Source organism: Mytilus californianus, unplaced genomic scaffold, assembly GCF_021869535.1.
Source record: "Mytilus californianus isolate M0D057914Y unplaced genomic scaffold, xbMytCali1.0.p SCAF_1, whole genome shotgun sequence".
In the NCBI taxonomy this organism is placed as follows: Eukaryota; Metazoa; Mollusca; class Bivalvia; order Mytilida; family Mytilidae; genus Mytilus; species Mytilus californianus.
This window is the reverse complement of record NW_026262581.1, coordinates 137001841-137023775: the sequence shown is the minus strand read 5'-3', so window position 1 is coordinate 137023775 and position 21935 is coordinate 137001841. Positions and strand designations below refer to the sequence as shown.

The 21935-nt window shown below is 32.5% G+C and overlaps 1 protein-coding gene across 8 annotated transcripts in view; it reads left to right on the top strand.

Annotated features, from left to right (window-relative positions):
• The window catches only part of LOC127736145 (uncharacterized), a 33122-nt gene that overhangs the window by 5766 nt on the left and 5421 nt on the right, over positions 1–21935 (top strand). The window contains exons 2-3 of one of the 8 annotated variants that reach the window (XR_007998841.1): positions 357–452; positions 13966–14498. Coding sequence is in view for 1 of the 8 variants with exons in the window: in XM_052246697.1 (XP_052102657.1) it covers positions 357–452 (96 nt within the window). In the remaining 7 variants the exon portion in view is untranslated. Of the gene's footprint in view, positions 1–356; positions 453–3432; positions 3974–6630; positions 7623–8696; positions 9230–11899; positions 12892–13965; positions 14499–17205; positions 18161–21935 lie in introns of those variants that run through there. The other 7 variants (XR_007998839.1, XR_007998840.1, XR_007998837.1 and 4 more) reach the window with 7 other exon arrangements.

Here is a 21935-nt window from a genome sequence, read left to right as displayed (position 1 = left end):
TTTCGATCATGTTGACTTGTTTAAGATCCTATTTTCTTGACAATTATTGCTGTTTTCAGCTTCTCTTTATCTGTAATAGTTTCTGCCAAAAAGCTACAAAAAAATACTAAAGATCATCTTTCAAGGGCAAAGACTTATATAATGGGTTAATTAAATATTTCGACCATATTGATTTGTTTGTAGATATTATTTGCTAACCATGTTTGCTGCATAAAGTTTCGATAGGTCTATTTTTAAAAAAAAATCTAGATTTGTTTAAAAATTTCATCAGAGAAAGACTTGCTCATCATTTCTATCCTGCCAGTCTGTAAAATATATTACAAAACTGCAGTTTTATATATTTATTCTATTTTAAGCAATAGCAGCCATGTGTATTGCAGCACTGATGTCGATGTACGTATACGTGAATGAAAAAAGAATTCGGGAAATTTCAGCCAAGCTTGATCGAACAGGTAATTAGATGTAAAACAATTCAAGGAAACACAATTAATTGTAAATACATAGATATAAGAAGATGTGGTATGAGTGCCAATGAGACAACTCTCCATCCAAGTCACAATTTGTAAAGTAAACCATTATAGGTCAAAGTACGGCCTTCAACACGGAGCAAGCTATAAAGGGCCCCAAAAAATGACTAGTGTAAAACCATTCAAAGAGGAAAACCAACGGTCTAATCTATATAAAAAACGAGAAACGAGAAACACATATGAACCACACCAACAAAAGAGGGACTGAAGATACCAGAGGGACAGTCAAACTCATAGATCGAAAACAAACTGTCAACGCCATGGCCAAAAATAAAAAGATAAACAGACAAATAATAGTACAGATGACACAACATAGATAATTAAAGACTAAGCAACACGAACCCCACCAAAACTGGGGGTGATCTCAGGTGTTCCGGAATGGTAAGCAGATCCTGCTCCACATGTGGCACCCGTCGTGTTGCTTATGTTATTACAAATCCGGTAAATAGTCTAATTCGGTAGGTCACATTTGTGAAAAGGGAAGGGTATTGTAGTTACGACATAAAACAATATCAAAAAGACAACCATAACCTTGGACAAAATGCCGCCAAATAAAATAACGTACATAGGTAAATAAAAATAATTTTGTTGTAAGGTATACATGGAGTACGGAAATAATTTTGTTGTTCCTAGTACGAGTACAAATGGGAAAACTTATCGTCATACTAAACACTTATCAAAGGTGGTATTTATTAAAAACAGTGTGACAATAAGTAAACATTCAATAACAAAATACATTACAAATTGTATCAGCAGGTCGAATTAACAGGAAAGTACGATATAGTTAACTTATTTATTAGATTAGATTGCAAACTTTTATAAGTATATGAAAATCCTAGATGACAAAAAAAAAACAAATACATGTTTATCTAAACATCTTTTTAAATTTGAACTTATTATTAAGTAATGAAAATACGTCATGGAATTACACTTTTTTGTGATTGATGTATGGATTTGACTTGGGCATACAAGTATCTATTGGCGGACACATAATTTCTTTTTGTTAATTGTTGAGTTTTGTTTCTGGTAACCTACAGTTTTTATTAATAATTTTTCGCCGTGCATCAAGCTGCTTCGAATTAATGACATATAGCCTTCCTCATATATAAGATAAGTAAACAGTAATTCGCTCGAAGAAACTTGATCAACATAACATACTCGTGTGACGTTCATATATATATACATTGAATAAAAGGTATAATCTGGACACTTTTAAAATGCAGACAAAATAGTTGTGATGTTACTATGATGTTACAAACATATCTGATTTTTTTTAAAGCACGTAAACGAATACTTATTTTGGACATAATAGGTATGGGCCTATGCCTTACTAAAAAGTAAACCAAACCACATCAAAATCATTAATTAAGACTTTTTATAAAACAATACAGCTTTAAGGGGGTAAGACCTTTTCTATACATTTTGTATCTTTATATTTATAATAAGATATCAAAGTGGTGTTATTTTACAGTTCTGAATTTAATGCTAGAATATTTAGGCCAAAATGCAGAAAATTAACACAAAATTTAAAAATAATACAAGTACTGAAATCAGCCGGTCTTAAGTCATAATTTTGAACATATGACGTATTTCATACATATGTATTTTTTTTTTTTTTTAATTCAAGGTGTCAATACAATAAACTAAAAACATTCTATTAACGAGATTTTTCAAAAAGTTCAAAACAATATCCCGCATTTTACTCTTATTTAAAAAGTCATTGATAAAATGTGCAAAACATTCGGTTATACGAAAGACAGTAAAATAATAACTATCCTGCGATTGGACACTTAAGCTATCTTCATTTTTTACATTTTTTCTTGTGTTTATGCAAACAATATTTTGTACCATGTACAATGCACGATGCATTGCAATAATCCAATTCACTTCAACATCGTATAAACAGTCCATTGAAATTCGCTTTCATCTAATATTATAATTCTCCTATGTCTTTTAATGTTTTTCATAGAATTACAAACCGAATGGAACGAAAAGTAGAAAGAATCTGTTTCATACTGGCAGTTTCAATACATATCAATATGCAAATATTCAACAACTGCGTCTCTTTATTGATAAAGATGGTTTATTCCTTTAGAGACTACATTTTTTTATCTGCTGACAAATAACAAGTAAAAAGTGTTAACTTTTAAGGAACTTTGTCTTATTACAATTAAGTGAAGTAAAAACAAACAGTAATTAAATTTTTACAGGTAATAAGCTTAGTCTTCGAATCTCCATTCAAGGAAATATTACCATCTTTTTGGTTTTTTTATATGTGATATATTTTTTTTATGTTGCAGGGATATAATACAGCATGTATCTCTTGTTGACAGCTCAGTAAAAGCCCATATAAAAAACACATATTTATTGAAGTACCTGCTTGACATTTTAAAAAGATACAAATAATGTTAATTCTATAAGTACATATCTTTTACATATTGAGTCGACAATCAAATGTACTATGGGGTAATTTCGGAGTACCTTGTTCAATAACACAAAAAAAAATCGATAAAATAGCGATTCCTCGACATAAAATACCGGTTAACAACTACAAATGGTGCTTAATCGGTAAAATATTGGAAAAACCGATATAGTTTAGGGAACAATCAGTAAATTTACCTCTTGAACCAAGTAGTACACCATACATTTCAAACAAATCCAGATAATATGTTGTGGTAATGAGTTATTTAAATTTGGTTACATTGGATAACGTTTCATTTCTAGTGACGTGACATAATCCAGACATCAAAATCTCACCGGAAGTCAGAGAAAAGCACTTCCGATAGCAAGTTAAACAGAAAAAGGCATCGTTCCCATTTCTTTTTTCCAATAGGGTACATTTGTGTTGAATCTAAGATATGTATTATATTTTATCATGTTAATGTTTATGTTTTGTTGTTTACAGAAATCCAAAAACCTTTACTGCTCATTTTAAAACTAGTGAATTCATATCTTTAGAAATAGGCTAGATATTAATATTTGAAAAAGTCCTACTCAACGTCGGAGGAGGGTACAACCCAAGTACGGGGTATTTACAGTTCCAAGAGCCGGGTTGTACTTAGTGTCGTGAAAAGTGAGATAAAATAACGGCAAACATCTACATGTTTGGCTTAATAAGAATGATAACAATCATAGCAGAATATGGGGGGCCTAATAATGAGGGAAGCTTTAGCATCCCTGTACAGGTAGCAAAAGGAGATCAACTTGTCATAGCTCATCGCGCAGGTTTTTATGTTAATGCTGAATCTGTACATGACAGTTATATCTCATTCTTCTCTGTCGTGTTCATATCGGACTAACAACTAACATATATACCCATGCCATAAAATTGATCAGAAGAAAGATTTTGTATCATCTTATCCTAAAAGTGTAAACAGAAGTGATAACAAACATGAATTAGTTTTACTGATTATTAAAGCAGTTATTTACTTATTTATTTGAATGATTTTTATTGTTTTATGGTATATATTATGAAAAATTTAGTTAAATGGTTACTCATGTGTATATTTGAAGGGAAGGCAAGGAGAACATAATGCAAAACACATCAACCATCCACCAAACCAAATTAAATAACAGTCAAATTTCGTAGTCCTCTATCCAGTTAAATAACTTTCAGAAACACATATTATAACACAAGAAAATTCCTCTACCCTGTCCTGTGCTAAAGTTGTCATTTGCGGCCCATTTTCGAGCCTGGTTTTAGAAATTATCAAGAAAAACTTCATTTTCATAGGAAAAAAAATAACTTGTTACTTTTTATCTCTCCTAATAGAATTGCTTTGTTGACTCTTCTACATGGAATGATTATTTCTCTAATGTGACTCTTCATATGGGATGTGTGTGTCTCAACTGTAGCTCTTGTATGTGGAGTGAGCATTTCTCGACTGTGAATCTTTCATGTGGATTATGTATTTCTTAACTGTGACTCCTTCATAACTTAACTAGTTCCATCGACATATCGTAAGAAGACTGATTTCCAGCCATTAGCTAGAACCAATCTGTATGATTTATTGCATGGATTGTCTGATTATCATTTTTTATGCATTATTCTATTAATGACAACGTTAAATATCAAAGCAAGTCTATACAGCGGTAACAGTAATTCAATTTGGGGTTATCATAACTCTGGACTTTTATCATGTAAAATATATCTTCTGGCCTCTTAGAACTATAACCTTGTTCTATTTTGTCTGTACTTCTTAGGCCATTGTTTTTTTTTTAACTTTTATTTTGATTTTGTTTTCTTGTTTGTCACTACCATACAATTTATGTTAAAGGTTAGGTAAGAAACGTTTTTTCTCTATATCAAGCTTTTCGTTTGTTTTTCTATGCATTGTACGTACGTCCCGAAACTTTAGTTTCCCTTTTCCAAATATCAACTGTATCCATAATGCTTATTGCCATAAAACACAGATCAAGTTCGAATTTTGGTTGCGTCACTTTCACCGTTCTTGAGTTATGTCCCTTTATTAATGGAAAATTTGCTGAATTTGCCGTTACCGCACTCTAACTTTACTTTGCTTCAACCAAATGTTATAACCGTATACACAATGCGTATTACCCCCAAACACAGATCATGTTCGAATTTGGTTGGCGTCACTTTCATCGTTCTAGTATTATGCCCCTTTTTAAATGAAAAATTGCAAAATTTGCTGTTTTGCCGACGAAACAAACAACAAAAACTGTCTTTAGGTTTCCAAAGAAAACAAAATGTTAATAAGTTTGAGTTAGAACATTGGCTCGCGTAGTGGTATTAACCATATGTGGATTCTAAAAACTCATAAGAACTTCTGGACAATTTTAAATCTCGATCTTTCTCCGATATTAATTCTATCAAAACTTTTGATTTTTCAACTCTGTATACCACCATTCCCCATGTCTATAAGAAATAATCAACAATGCTTTTCAATATAAAAAAAGGTAGCATACGCTATAAATTTATTGCTTTGGGATATCATACAGCATATTTTGTTAAAAGTGAAAAAAAAAAGATAAAACATGCTACACCGAGGAACAATTGATCAGTGTGCTGGGGTTTCTTATTGACAACATATTTGTTCAATTTGGAGGTAGACTTTTTAAACAAATTGTCGGCATTCCCGTGGGAACGAAATGTGCGCCTATCTTTGCCGACCTCTTCTTATTTTTATATGAGTGGGGGGTTCCTTCAGTTACTTGTCAAAAACAAGAAGACCAAAGAAACCAGATCATTTGATTTCACATTCAGATTTATTGATTGATAACGAAACAACAGCCACGGCTTCCTCCGCCTCATTTTCATACTTATAACTCGAATTTGACAAAAGTGGTCATCTCAGTACCAGAATCTTTGACAAACGAGACGATTTTAATTTTGAAATTGTAAATTCCCCCACTGAAGCAGCAATATACCAACTTCACCTGCATATTGGATATACGTTTCCCAACTTATTCGGTATTAAAGAGCCTGAAGCTGCTACTCAGACTTTATAAAGCATCACCAGTGTCTGAGCAGAAAGTTGATGAACAAGGGTTATGTGAAAGAACGTCTCGCCCTTTTTCTAAAAACTTTCATCGGAAGATACCAAGACCTTGTTGATAAATGTTCCGTATCAACTTCACAAATAATACATGATAGTCTTGAAGTAAAGATTCTAGGTTCTGACGTTGTTTATCTGAATTACGTGCTATAGTGTTCTTTTTATTTGTCTTTGTATATTTTTTACCCTTTACTGTTTAGTTCATTTTTGGTTATGTACTTTTGGCGTGGCTAGATATTTATACATCCAGTCATTGTGTTATTGTGCTATTGTCATTTTTGTATTCTTGTCTTTCATTTGCTTAATATGTACTTTGTCTATAGAGTGTCTATATGCGATTTTTTTTTCTTTGTAGAAATAGTTATTTGTTTGTATAGGAATTAAGATTATAACATTAAATTGACTGTCATACAACTGAGAGGTTTAGCTAGCTATAAAACCAGGTTTTATCCACCTTTTTTTAACTTAAGGAAATGCCTGTACCAAGTCAGGAATATGACAGTTGTTTTTCATTCGTTTGATGTGTTTGAGCTTTTGATTTTGCCATTTGATAAAGGACTATCCGTTTTGAATTCTCCTTCGAGTTCGATATTTTTGTTATTTTTGTTTTTGCATATTTACAAGTAGGGCATCGGTGTCCTATGGACACGTTCTTCTTTTTTTAACGTAAAAACCGATGTGAACGATAAGATATGGTTTATGTGATTTATATTTATATGAAAAGTCTCCCAAAAGTGCACATGCACACATATGTTATGATGTCGGGCAGTATCTGAGACCTGTTTGTTGACGCGTACGCCTCTTTGTCGACTAAATACATCCTATTAATAAATAGCAAAGCTAAATAATGTTATAAATTTTAAGTCACTGTGGTTAGTTTTGTTCTCAGAATTTAAACATAGAAAATTTATTAGAAGGAAGATGTTTTTAAACAAAAGAATGAAGGATAATTGACAATGAAATGAAGTTCGAATTTGATTGGCGTCACTTTCACCGTTCTTGTGTCATGCCCCCTTTATAAATAAAAAAAGCTAAATTTTCTGTTTTGCACACTCAACAAACAGAAACAACTATTTTTAAGTTTCATAGAAAACAAAATTTTAATAGGTTTGAATTAGATCATTGACTCTTGAATATTTACAACCGGAGCATTTGTGTTCCATAGACACATTCTGGTTTTATTTTAAAGTAAACACCAATGTGAAACATAGGGGATATGGTCTATTTGATCTATATTTATCTGGAAAGTCGCACAAAAGTGCACCTGCACACATATGTTTAGATGTCGGGAAGTAACTGAGACTTGTTTGTTGACGCGTACGCCTCTTTGTCGACTAAATGCATCCTATTAATAATTATCGAAGCTAAATAATGTTATGAATTTTAAGTTACTGTGGTTAGTTTTGTTCTCAGAACTTAAACCTGGAAAAATTATTATAAGGAAGAATTTTTTTAACAAAACATTGAAGGATAATTGACAAGGAAATGTAGCAGTTTTTAACCGTAATTTTCACTATCTTAATTTACACAATATTTTTTCGGCCGTATATGTAGATGGAACACTATTAAATACAAAGTAAGTTGGCTTTAATAGGACATTTTATATCTTATGAAGTCAAACACCTATACATATATATCATCGACATATCTTTGGGTATTTAACCATAAAGGTATTAGATTAACATGTTTAACCAAAATGAAAAATCTTTTGGAAGAAAAGTTTTCTATATTCAAGAGCTTGTAGCTGCTACTCAGACTTTATAAATGTCATCAGTGTCTGAGCAGAAAGTTGATGAACCAGGGTTATGTCAAAGAACGTCTCGTCCTTTTTCTAAAAAAGTTCATCGGAAGATACCAAGACCTTGTTGATAAATATTCCGTATCAACATCACAAATAATACATGATGGTCTTGAAGTAACGATTCTAGGTACTAACGTTGTTTATCATCTGAATTACGTGTTATAGTGATCTTTTTGTTTGTCTTTGTATATTTTTAACCTTTACTGTTAAGTCAATTCCTGGTAATGTACTTTTGGCTTGGCTCGGTATCTTTTTGTTTTTGTTTTATATGTGATATATTATTTTTATGTTGCAAGGAAAGAATAAAGCACGTATCTCTTGTTGACAGTTCAGAAAAAGCCCGTATAAAAACACATATTTATTGAAGTACCTGCTTGACATTTTAAAAAGATACAAATAATGTTAATTCTATAAGTACATTTCTTTTACATATTGAGTCGACAATCAAATGAACTATGGGGTAATATCGGAGTACCTTGCTCAATAACACAAAAAAATCGATAAAATAGCGATTCCTCGACATAAAATACCGGTTAACCACTACAATCAGTAAATTTACCTCTTGAACCAACTGGTATACCATACATATCAGACAAGTCCAGACAATATGTGGCTTCGTGGTAATGAGTTATTTAAATTTGGTTACATTGGATATCGTTTCATTTCTAGTGACTTGCATAATCCAGACATCAAAATCTCACCGGAAGTCAGAGAAAAGCACTTCCGATAGAAAGTTCAACAGAAAAAGGCATCGTCCCCATTTCTTTTTTCCAATAGGGTACATTTGTGTTGAATCTAAGATATGTATTATGTTTTATCATGTTAATATTTATGTTTTGTTGTTTACAGAAATCCAAAAACCTTTTCTGTTCATTTTAAAACTAGTGAATTCATATCTTTAGAAAAAGGCCAGATATTAATATTTGAAAAAGTCCTATTCAACGTCGGAGGAGGGAACAACCCAAGTACGGGGTATTTACAGTTCCAAGAGCCGGGTTGTACTTAGTGTCGTGAAAAGTGAGATAAAATAACGGCAAACATCTACATGTTTGGCTTAATAAGAATGATAACAATGTCATACCAGGATATGGGGGACATTATAATGAGGGAAGCTTTAGCATCCCTGTACAGGTAGCAAAAGGAGATCAACTTGTCATAGCTCATCACGCAGGTTTTTATGTTAATGCTGAATCTGTACAGGGCAGTAATATCTGATTCTTCTCTGTTGTGTTCATATCGGACTAACAACTAACATATATCCCCATGCCATAAAATTGATCAGAAGAAAGATTTTGTATCATCTTAACCTAAAAGTGTAAACAGAAGTGATAACAAACATGAATTACTTTTTACTGATTATTAAAGCAGTTATTTACTTATTTTTTTGAATGATTTTTATTGTTTTATGGTATATATTATGGAAAATTTAGTTAAATGGTTACTTATGTGTATATTTGAAGGGAAGGCAAGGAGAACATAATGCAAAACACTTCAACCATCCACCAAGCCAAGTTAAAGAACAGTCAAATTTCGTAGTCCTCTATCCAGTTAAATAACTTTCAGAAACACATATTGTAACACAAGAAAATTTCTCTACCCTGTCCTGTGCTAAAGTTGTCATTTGCTGCCTATTTTCGAGCCTGGTGTTAGAAATTATCAAGAAAAACTTCATTTTCATAGGAAACAAATAACTTGTTACTTTTTATCTCTCCTAATAGAATTGCTTTGTTGACTCTTCTACATGGAATGATTATTTCTCTAATGTGACTCTTCATATGGGATGTGAATGTCTCAACTGTAACTCTTGTATGTGGAGTGAGCATTTCTCGACTGTGAATCTTTCATATGGATTATGTATTTCTTAACTGTGACTCCTTCATAACTTAACTAGTTCCATTGACATATCGTCAGAAGACTGATTTCCAGCCATTATATAGAACCAATCTGTATGATTTATTGCATGGATTGTCTGAATATCATTTTTATGCATTATTCTATTAGTGACCACGTTAAATATCAAAGCGGGTCTATACAGCGCTAACAGTAATTCAATTTGGGGTTATCATAACTCTGGACTTTTATCATGTAAAATATATCTTCTGGCCTCTTAGAACTATAACCTTGTTCTATAATGTCTGTACTCCTTATGCCATTGTTTTTTAACTTTTATTTTGATTTTGTTTTCTTGTTTGTCACTACCATACAATTTATATTAAAGGTTAGGTAAATGTCAAGAAACGTTTTTCCTCTATATCAAGCTTTACGTTTGTTTTTCTATGCATTGTACGTACGTCCCGAAACTTTAGTTTCCCTTTTCCAAATATCAATTGTATCCACAATGCTTATTGCCATAAAACACAGATCAAGTTCGAATTTTGGTTGCGTCACTTTCACCGTTCTTGAGTTATGTCCCTTTATTAATGGAATACTTGCTGAATTTGCCGTTTCCACACCCTAACTTTACTTTGCTACAACCAAATGTTATAACCGTTTACACAATGCGTATTACCCCCAATCACAGATCATGTTCGAATTTGGTTGGCGTCACTTTCATCGTTCTAGTATTATGCCCCTTTTTAAATGAAAAATTGCAAAATTTCCTGTTTCGCCGACAAAACAAACAACAGAAACTGTCTTTAGGTTACCAAAGAAAACAAAATGTTAATAAGTTTGAGTTAGAACATTGACTCGCGTAATGGTATTAACCATATGTGGATTCTAAAAAACTCTAAAGAACTTCTGGATAATATTAAATCTCGATCTTTCTCCGATATTAATTCTATCAAAACTTTTGATTTTTCAACTCTGTATACCACCATTCCCCATGTCTATAAGAAATAATCAACAATGCTTTTCAATATAAAAAAAGGTAGCATACGCTATAAATTTATTGTTTTGGGATATCATACAGCATATTTTGTTAAAAGTGAAAAAAAAAAGATAAAACATGCTACACCGAGGAACAATTGATCAGTGTGCTGGGGTTTCTTATTGACAACATATTTGTTCAATTTGGAGGTAGACTTTTTAAACAAATTGTCGGCATTCCCGTGGGAACGAAATGTGCGCCTATCTTTGCCGACCTCTTCTTATTTTTATATGAGTGGGGGGTTCCTTCAGTTACTTGTCAAAAACAAGAAGACCAAAGAAACCAGATCATTTGATTTCACATTCAGATTTATTGATTGATAACGAAACAACAGCCACGGCTTCCTCCGCCTCATTTTCATACTTATAACTCGAATTTGACAAAAGTGGTCATCTCAGTACCAGAATCTTTGACAAACGAGACGATTTTAATTTTGAAATTGTAAATTCCCCCACTGAAGCAGCAATATACCAACTTCACCTGCATATTGGATATACGTTTCCCAACTTATTCGGTATTAAAGAGCCTGAAGCTGCTACTCAGACTTTATAAAGCATCACCAGTGTCTGAGCAGAAAGTTGATGAACAAGGGTTATGTGAAAGAACGTCTCGCCCTTTTTCTAAAAACTTTCATCGGAAGATACCAAGACCTTGTTGATAAATATTCCGTATCAACTTCACAAATAATACATGATAGTCTTGAAGTAAAGATTCTAGGTTCTGACGTTGTTTATCTGAATTACGTGCTATAGTGTTCTTTTTATTTGTCTTTGTATATTTTTTACCCTTTACTGTTTAGTTCATTTTTGGTTATGTACTTTTGGCGTGGCTAGATATTTATACATCCAGTCATTGTGTTATTGTGCTATTGTCATTTTTGTATTCTTGTCTTTCATTTGCTTAATATGTACTTTGTCTATAGAGTGTCTATATGCGATTTTTTTTTCTTTGTAGAAATAGTTATTTGTTTGTATAGGAATTAAGATTATAACATTAAATTGACTGTCATACAACTGAGAGGTTTAGCTAGCTATAAAACCAGGTTTTATCCACCTTTTTTTAACTTAAGGAAATGCCTGTACCAAGTCAGGAATATGACAGTTGTTTTTCATTCGTTTGATGTGTTTGAGCTTTTGATTTTGCCATTTGATAAAGGACTATCCGTTTTGAATTCTCCTTCGAGTTCGATATTTTTGTTATTTTTGTTTTTGCATATTTACAAGTAGGGCATCGGTGTCCTATGGACACGTTCTTCTTTTTTTAACGTAAAAACCGATGTGAACGATAAGATATGGTTTATGTGATTTATATTTATATGAAAAGTCTCCCAAAAGTGCACATGCACACATATGTTATGATGTCGGGCAGTATCTGAGACCTGTTTGTTGACGCGTACGCCTCTTTGTCGACTAAATACATCCTATTAATAAATAGCAAAGCTAAATAATGTTATAAATTTTAAGTCACTGTGGTTAGTTTTGTTCTCAGAATTTAAACATAGAAAATTTATTAGAAGGAAGATGTTTTTAAACAAAAGAATGAAGGATAATTGACAATGAAATGAAGTTCGAATTTGATTGGCGTCACTTTCACCGTTCTTGTGTCATGCCCCCTTTATAAATAAAAAAAGCTAAATTTTCTGTTTTGCACACTCAACAAACAGAAACAACTATTTTTAAGTTTCATAGAAAACAAAATTTTAATAGGTTTGAATTAGATCATTGACTCTTGAATATTTACAACCGGAGCATTTGTGTTCCATAGACACATTCTGGTTTTATTTTAAAGTAAACACCAATGTGAAACATAGGGGATATGGTCTATTTGATCTATATTTATCTGGAAAGTCGCACAAAAGTGCACCTGCACACATATGTTTAGATGTCGGGAAGTAACTGAGACTTGTTTGTTGACGCGTACGCCTCTTTGTCGACTAAATGCATCCTATTAATAATTATCGAAGCTAAATAATGTTATGAATTTTAAGTTACTGTGGTTAGTTTTGTTCTCAGAACTTAAACCTGGAAAAATTATTATAAGGAAGAATTTTTTTAACAAAACATTGAAGGATAATTGACAAGGAAATGTAGCAGTTTTTAACCGTAATTTTCACTATCTTAATTTACACAATATTTTTTCGGCCGTATATGTAGATGGAACACTATTAAATACAAAGTAAGTTGGCTTTAATAGGACATTTTATATCTTATGAAGTCAAACACCTATACATATATATCATCGACATATCTTTGGGTATTTAACCATAAAGGTATTAGATTAACATGTTTAACCAAAATGAAAAATCTTTTGGAAGAAAAGTTTTCTATATTCAAGAGCTTGTAGCTGCTACTCAGACTTTATAAATGTCATCAGTGTCTGAGCAGAAAGTTGATGAACCAGGGTTATGTCAAAGAACGTCTCGTCCTTTTTCTAAAAAAGTTCATCGGAAGATACCAAGACCTTGTTGATAAATATTCCGTATCAACATCACAAATAATACATGATGGTCTTGAAGTAACGATTCTAGGTACTAACGTTGTTTATCATCTGAATTACGTGTTATAGTGATCTTTTTGTTTGTCTTTGTATATTTTTAACCTTTACTGTTAAGTCAATTCCTGGTAATGTACTTTTGGCTTGGCTCGGTATCTTTTTGTTTTTGTTTTATATGTGATATATTATTTTTATGTTGCAAGGAAAGAATAAAGCACGTATCTCTTGTTGACAGTTCAGAAAAAGCCCGTATAAAAACACATATTTATTGAAGTACCTGCTTGACATTTTAAAAAGATACAAATAATGTTAATTCTATAAGTACATTTCTTTTACATATTGAGTCGACAATCAAATGAACTATGGGGTAATATCGGAGTACCTTGCTCAATAACACAAAAAAATCGATAAAATAGCGATTCCTCGACATAAAATACCGGTTAACCACTACAATCAGTAAATTTACCTCTTGAACCAACTGGTATACCATACATATCAGACAAGTCCAGACAATATGTGGCTTCGTGGTAATGAGTTATTTAAATTTGGTTACATTGGATATCGTTTCATTTCTAGTGACTTGCATAATCCAGACATCAAAATCTCACCGGAAGTCAGAGAAAAGCACTTCCGATAGAAAGTTCAACAGAAAAAGGCATCGTCCCCATTTCTTTTTTCCAATAGGGTACATTTGTGTTGAATCTAAGATATGTATTATGTTTTATCATGTTAATATTTATGTTTTGTTGTTTACAGAAATCCAAAAACCTTTTCTGTTCATTTTAAAACTAGTGAATTCATATCTTTAGAAAAAGGCCAGATATTAATATTTGAAAAAGTCCTATTCAACGTCGGAGGAGGGAACAACCCAAGTACGGGGTATTTACAGTTCCAAGAGCCGGGTTGTACTTAGTGTCGTGAAAAGTGAGATAAAATAACGGCAAACATCTACATGTTTGGCTTAATAAGAATGATAACAATGTCATACCAGGATATGGGGGACATTATAATGAGGGAAGCTTTAGCATCCCTGTACAGGTAGCAAAAGGAGATCAACTTGTCATAGCTCATCACGCAGGTTTTTATGTTAATGCTGAATCTGTACAGGGCAGTAATATCTGATTCTTCTCTGTTGTGTTCATATCGGACTAACAACTAACATATATCCCCATGCCATAAAATTGATCAGAAGAAAGATTTTGTATCATCTTAACCTAAAAGTGTAAACAGAAGTGATAACAAACATGAATTACTTTTTACTGATTATTAAAGCAGTTATTTACTTATTTTTTTGAATGATTTTTATTGTTTTATGGTATATATTATGGAAAATTTAGTTAAATGGTTACTTATGTGTATATTTGAAGGGAAGGCAAGGAGAACATAATGCAAAACACTTCAACCATCCACCAAGCCAAGTTAAAGAACAGTCAAATTTCGTAGTCCTCTATCCAGTTAAATAACTTTCAGAAACACATATTGTAACACAAGAAAATTTCTCTACCCTGTCCTGTGCTAAAGTTGTCATTTGCTGCCTATTTTCGAGCCTGGTGTTAGAAATTATCAAGAAAAACTTCATTTTCATAGGAAACAAATAACTTGTTACTTTTTATCTCTCCTAATAGAATTGCTTTGTTGACTCTTCTACATGGAATGATTATTTCTCTAATGTGACTCTTCATATGGGATGTGAATGTCTCAACTGTAACTCTTGTATGTGGAGTGAGCATTTCTCGACTGTGAATCTTTCATATGGATTATGTATTTCTTAACTGTGACTCCTTCATAACTTAACTAGTTCCATTGACATATCGTCAGAAGACTGATTTCCAGCCATTATATAGAACCAATCTGTATGATTTATTGCATGGATTGTCTGAATATCATTTTTATGCATTATTCTATTAGTGACCACGTTAAATATCAAAGCGGGTCTATACAGCGCTAACAGTAATTCAATTTGGGGTTATCATAACTCTGGACTTTTATCATGTAAAATATATCTTCTGGCCTCTTAGAACTATAACCTTGTTCTATAATGTCTGTACTCCTTATGCCATTGTTTTTTAACTTTTATTTTGATTTTGTTTTCTTGTTTGTCACTACCATACAATTTATATTAAAGGTTAGGTAAATGTCAAGAAACGTTTTTCCTCTATATCAAGCTTTACGTTTGTTTTTCTATGCATTGTACGTACGTCCCGAAACTTTAGTTTCCCTTTTCCAAATATCAATTGTATCCACAATGCTTATTGCCATAAAACACAGATCAAGTTCGAATTTTGGTTGCGTCACTTTCACCGTTCTTGAGTTATGTCCCTTTATTAATGGAATACTTGCTGAATTTGCCGTTTCCACACCCTAACTTTACTTTGCTACAACCAAATGTTATAACCGTTTACACAATGCGTATTACCCCCAATCACAGATCATGTTCGAATTTGGTTGGCGTCACTTTCATCGTTCTAGTATTATGCCCCTTTTTAAATGAAAAATTGCAAAATTTCCTGTTTCGCCGACAAAACAAACAACAGAAACTGTCTTTAGGTTACCAAAGAAAACAAAATGTTAATAAGTTTGAGTTAGAACATTGACTCGCGTAATGGTATTAACCATATGTGGATTCTAAAAAACTCTAAAGAACTTCTGGATAATATTAAATCTCGATCTTTCTCCGATATTAATTCTATCAAAACTTTTGATTTTTCAACTCTGTATACCACCATTCCCCATGTCTATAAGAAATAATCAACAATGCTTTTCAATATAAAAAAAGGTAGCATACGCTATAAATTTATTGTTTTGGGATATCATACAGCATATTTTGTTAAAAGTGAAAAAAAAAAGATAAAACATGCTACACCGAGGAACAATTGATCAGTGTGCTGGGGTTTCTTATTGACAACATATTTGTTCAATTTGGAGGTAGACTTTTTAAACAAATTGTCGGCATTCCCGTGGGAACGAAATGTGCGCCTATCTTTGCCGACCTCTTCTTATTTTTATATGAGTGGGGGGTTCCTTCAGTTACTTGTCAAAAACAAGAAGACCAAAGAAACCAGATCATTTGATTTCACATTCAGATTTATTGATTGATAACGAAACAACAGCCACGGCTTCCTCCGCCTCATTTTCATACTTATAACTCGAATTTGACAAAAGTGGTCATCTCAGTACCAGAATCTTTGACAAACGAGACGATTTTAATTTTGAAATTGTAAATTCCCCCACTGAAGCAGCAATATACCAACTTCACCTGCATATTGGATATACGTTTCCCAACTTATTCGGTATTAAAGAGCCTGAAGCTGCTACTCAGACTTTATAAAGCATCACCAGTGTCTGAGCAGAAAGTTGATGAACAAGGGTTATGTGAAAGAACGTCTCGCCCTTTTTCTAAAAACTTTCATCGGAAGATACCAAGACCTTGTTGATAAATATTCCGTATCAACTTCACAAATAATACATGATAGTCTTGAAGTAAAGATTCTAGGTTCTGACGTTGTTTATCTGAATTACGTGCTATAGTGTTCTTTTTATTTGTCTTTGTATATTTTTTACCCTTTACTGTTTAGTTCATTTTTGGTTATGTACTTTTGGCGTGGCTAGATATTTATACATCCAGTCATTGTGTTATTGTGCTATTGTCATTTTTGTATTCTTGTCTTTCATTTGCTTAATATGTATTTTGTCTATAGAGTGTCTATATGCGATTTTTTTTTCTTTGTAGAAATAGTTATTTGTTTGTATAGGAATTAAGATTATAACATTAAATTGACTGTCATACAACTGAGAGGTTTAGCTAGCTATAAAACCAGGTTTTATCCACCTTTTTTTAACTTAAGGAAATGCCTGTACCAAGTCAGGAATATGACAGTTGTTTTTCATTCGTTTGATGTGTTTGAGCTTTTGATTTTGCCATTTGATAAAGGACTATCCGTTTTGAATTCTCCTTCGAGTTCGATATTTTTGTTATTTTTGTTTTTGCATATTTACAAGTAGGGCATCGGTGTCCTATGGACACGTTCTTCTTTTTTTAACGTAAAAACCGATGTGAACGATAAGATATGGTTTATGTGATTTATATTTATATGAAAAGTCTCCCAAAAGTGCACATGCACACATATGTTATGATGTCGGGCAGTATCTGAGACCTGTTTGTTGACGCGTACGCCTCTTTGTCGACTAAATACATCCTATTAATAAATAGCAAAGCTAAATAATGTTATAAATTTTAAGTCACTGTGGTTAGTTTTGTTCTCAGAATTTAAACATAGAAAATTTATTAGAAGGAAGATGTTTTTAAACAAAAGAATGAAGGATAATTGACAATGAAATGAAGTTCGAATTTGATTGGCGTCACTTTCACCGTTCTTGTGTCATGCCCCCTTTATAAATAAAAAAAGCTAAATTTTCTGTTTTGCACACTCAACAAACAGAAACAACTATTTTTAAGTTTCATAGAAAACAAAATTTTAATAGGTTTGAATTAGATCATTGACTCTTGAATATTTACAACCGGAGCATTTGTGTTCCATAGACACATTCTGGTTTTATTTTAAAGTAAACACCAATGTGAAACATAGGGGATATGGTCTATTTGATCTATATTTATCTGGAAAGTCGCACAAAAGTGCACCTGCACACATATGTTTAGATGTCGGGAAGTAACTGAGACTTGTTTGTTGACGCGTACGCCTCTTTGTCGACTAAATGCATCCTATTAATAATTATCGAAGCTAAATAATGTTATGAATTTTAAGTTACTGTGGTTAGTTTTGTTCTCAGAACTTAAACCTGGAAAAATTATTATAAGGAAGAATTTTTTTAACAAAACATTGAAGGATAATTGACAAGGAAATGTAGCAGTTTTTAACCGTAATTTTCACTATCTTAATTTACACAATATTTTTTCGGCCGTATATGTAGATGGAACACTATTAAATACAAAGTAAGTTGGCTTTAATAGGACATTTTATATCTTATGAAGTCAAACACCTATACATATATATCATCGACATATCTTTGGGTATTTAACCATAAAGGTATTAGATTAACATGTTTAACCAAAATGAAAAATCTTTTGGAAGAAAAGTTTTCTATATTCAAGAGCTTGTAGCTGCTACTCAGACTTTATAAATGTCATCAGTGTCTGAGCAGAAAGTTGATGAACCAGGGTTATGTCAAAGAACGTCTCGTCCTTTTTCTAAAAAAGTTCATCGGAAGATACCAAGACCTTGTTGATAAATATTCCGTATCAACATCACAAATAATACATGATGGTCTTGAAGTAACGATTCTAGGTACTAACGTTGTTTATCATCTGAATTACGTGTTATAGTGATCTTTTTGTTTGTCTTTGTATATTTTTAACCTTTACTGTTAAGTCAATTCCTGGTAATGTACTTTTGGCTTGGCTCGGTATCTTTTTGTTTTTGTTTTATATGTGATATATTATTTTTATGTTGCAAGGAAAGAATAAAGCACGTATCTCTTGTTGACAGTTCAGAAAAAGCCCGTATAAAAACACATATTTATTGAAGTACCTGCTTGACATTTTAAAAAGATACAAATAATGTTAATTCTATAAGTACATTTCTTTTACATATTGAGTCGACAATCAAATGAACTATGGGGTAATATCGGAGTACCTTGCTCAATAACACAAAAAAATCGATAAAATAGCGATTCCTCGACATAAAATACCGGTTAACCACTACAATCAGTAAATTTACCTCTTGAACCAACTGGTATACCATACATTTCAGACAAGTCCAGACAATATGTGGCTTCGTGGTAATGAGTTATTTAAATTTGGTTACATTGGATATCGTTTCATTTCTAGTGACTTGCATAATCCAGACATCAAAATCTCACCGGAAGTCAGAGAAAAGCACTTCCGATAGAAAGTTCAACAGAAAAAGGCATCGTCCCCATTTCTTTTTTCCAATAGGGTACATTTGTGTTGAATCTAAGATATGTATTATGTTTTATCATGTTAATATTTATGTTTTGTTGTTTACAGAAATCCAAAAACCTTTTCTGTTCATTTTAAAACTAGTGAATTCATATCTTTAGAAAAAGGCCAGATATTAATATTTGAAAAAGTCCTATTCAACGTCGGAGGAGGGAACAACCCAAGTACGGGGTATTTACAGTTCCAAGAGCCGGGTTGTACTTAGTGTCGTGAAAAGTGAGATAAAATAACGGCAAACATCTACATGTTTGGCTTAATAAGAATGATAACAATGTCATACCAGGATATGGGGGACATTATAATGAGGGAAGCTTTAGCATCCCTGTACAGGTAGCAAAAGGAGATCAACTTGTCATAGCTCATCACGCAGGTTTTTATGTTAATGCTGAATCTGTACAGGGCAGTAATATCTGATTCTTCTCTGTTGTGTTCATATCGGACTAACAACTAACATATATCCCCATGCCATAAAATTGATCAGAAGAAAGATTTTGTATCATCTTAACCTAAAAGTGTAAACAGAAGTGATAACAAACATGAATTACTTTTTACTGATTATTAAAGCAGTTATTTACTTATTTTTTTGAATGATTTTTATTGTTTTATGGTATATATTATGGAAAATTTAGTTAAATGGTTACTTATGTGTATATTTGAAGGGAAGGCAAGGAGAACATAATGCAAAACACTTCAACCATCCACCAAGCCAAGTTAAAGAACAGTCAAATTTCGTAGTCCTCTATCCAGTTAAATAACTTTCAGAAACACATATTGTAACACAAGAAAATTTCTCTACCCTGTCCTGTGCTAAAGTTGTCATTTGCTGCCTATTTTCGAGCCTGGTGTTAGAAATTATCAAGAAAAACTTCATTTTCATAGGAAACAAATAACTTGTTACTTTTTATCTCTCCTAATAGAATTGCTTTGTTGACTCTTCTACATGGAATGATTATTTCTCTAATGTGACTCTTCATATGGGATGTGAATGTCTCAACTGTAACTCTTGTATGTGGAGTGAGCATTTCTCGACTGTGAATCTTTCATATGGATTATGTATTTCTTAACTGTGACTCCTTCATAACTTAACTAGTTCCATTGACATATCGTCAGAAGACTGATTTCCAGCCATTATATAGAACCAATCTGTATGATTTATTGCATGGATTGTCTGAATATCATTTTTATGCATTATTCTATTAGTGACCACGTTAAATATCAAAGCGGGTCTATACAGCGCTAACAGTAATTCAATTTGGGGTTATCATAACTCTGGACTTTTATCATGTAAAATATATCTTCTGGCCTCTTAGAACTATAACCTTGTTCTATAATGTCTGTACTCCTTATGCCATTGTTTTTTAACTTTTATTTTGATTTTGTTTTCTTGTTTGTCACTACCATACAATTTATATTAAAGGTTAGGTAAATGTCAAGAAACGTTTTTCCTCTATATCAAGCTTTACGTTTGTTTTTCTATGCATTGTACGTACGTCCCGAAACTTTAGTTTCCCTTTTCCAAATATCAATTGTATCCACAATGCTTATTGCCATAAAACACAGATCAAGTTCGAATTTTGGTTGCGTCACTTTCACCGTTCTTGAGTTATGTCCCTTTATTAATGGAATACTTGCTGAATTTGCCGTTTCCACACCCTAACTTTACTTTGCTACAACCAAATGTTATAACCGTTTACACAATGCGTATTACCCCCAATCACAGATCATGTTCGAATTTGGTTGGCGTCACTTTCATCGTTCTAGTATTATGCCCCTTTTTAAATGAAAAATTGCAAAATTTCCTGTTTCGCCGACAAAACAAACAACAGAAACTGTCTTTAGGTTACCAAAGAAAACAAAATGTTAATAAGTTTGAGTTAGAACATTGACTCGCGTAATGGTATTAACCATATGTGGATTCTAAAAAACTCTAAAGAACTTCTGGATAATATTAAATCTCGATCTTTCTCCGATATTAATTCTATCAAAACTTTTGATTTTTCAACTCTGTATACCACCATTCCCCATGTCTATAAGAAATAATCAACAATGCTTTTCAATATAAAAAAAGGTAGCATACGCTATAAATTTATTGTTTTGGGATATCATACAGCATATTTTGTTAAAAGTGAAAAAAAGATAAAACATGCCACACCGAGGAACAATTGATCAGTATGCTTGGGTTTTTTTATTGACAACATATTTGTTCAATTGGGAGGTAGACTTTTTGAACAAATTGTCGGCATTCCCGTGGGAACGAAATGGGCGCCTCTCTTTGCCGACCTCTTCTTATTTTTATATGAGTGGGGGTTCCTTCAGACACTTGTCAAAAACAAGAAGATCAAAGAAGCCAGATCATTGAATTTCACATTCAGATTTATTGATTGATAAAGAAACAACAGCCACGGCTTCCTCCGCCTCATTTTCAGACTTATACCTCGAATTTGACATAAGTGGTCATCTCAGTACCAGAATCTTTGACAAACGAGACAATTTTATTTTTGAAATTGTAAATTCCCCCACTGAAGCAGCAATATACCAACTTCACCTGCATATTGGATATACGTTTCCCAACTTATTCGGTATTAAAGAGCTTGAAGGTGCTACTCAGACTTTATAAAGCATCACCAGTGTCTGAGCAGAAAGTTTATGAACCAGGGTTATGTGAAAGAACATCTCGCCCTTTTTGTAAAAACTTTCATCGGAAGATACCAAGAACTTGTTGATAAATATTCCGTATCAACTTCACAAA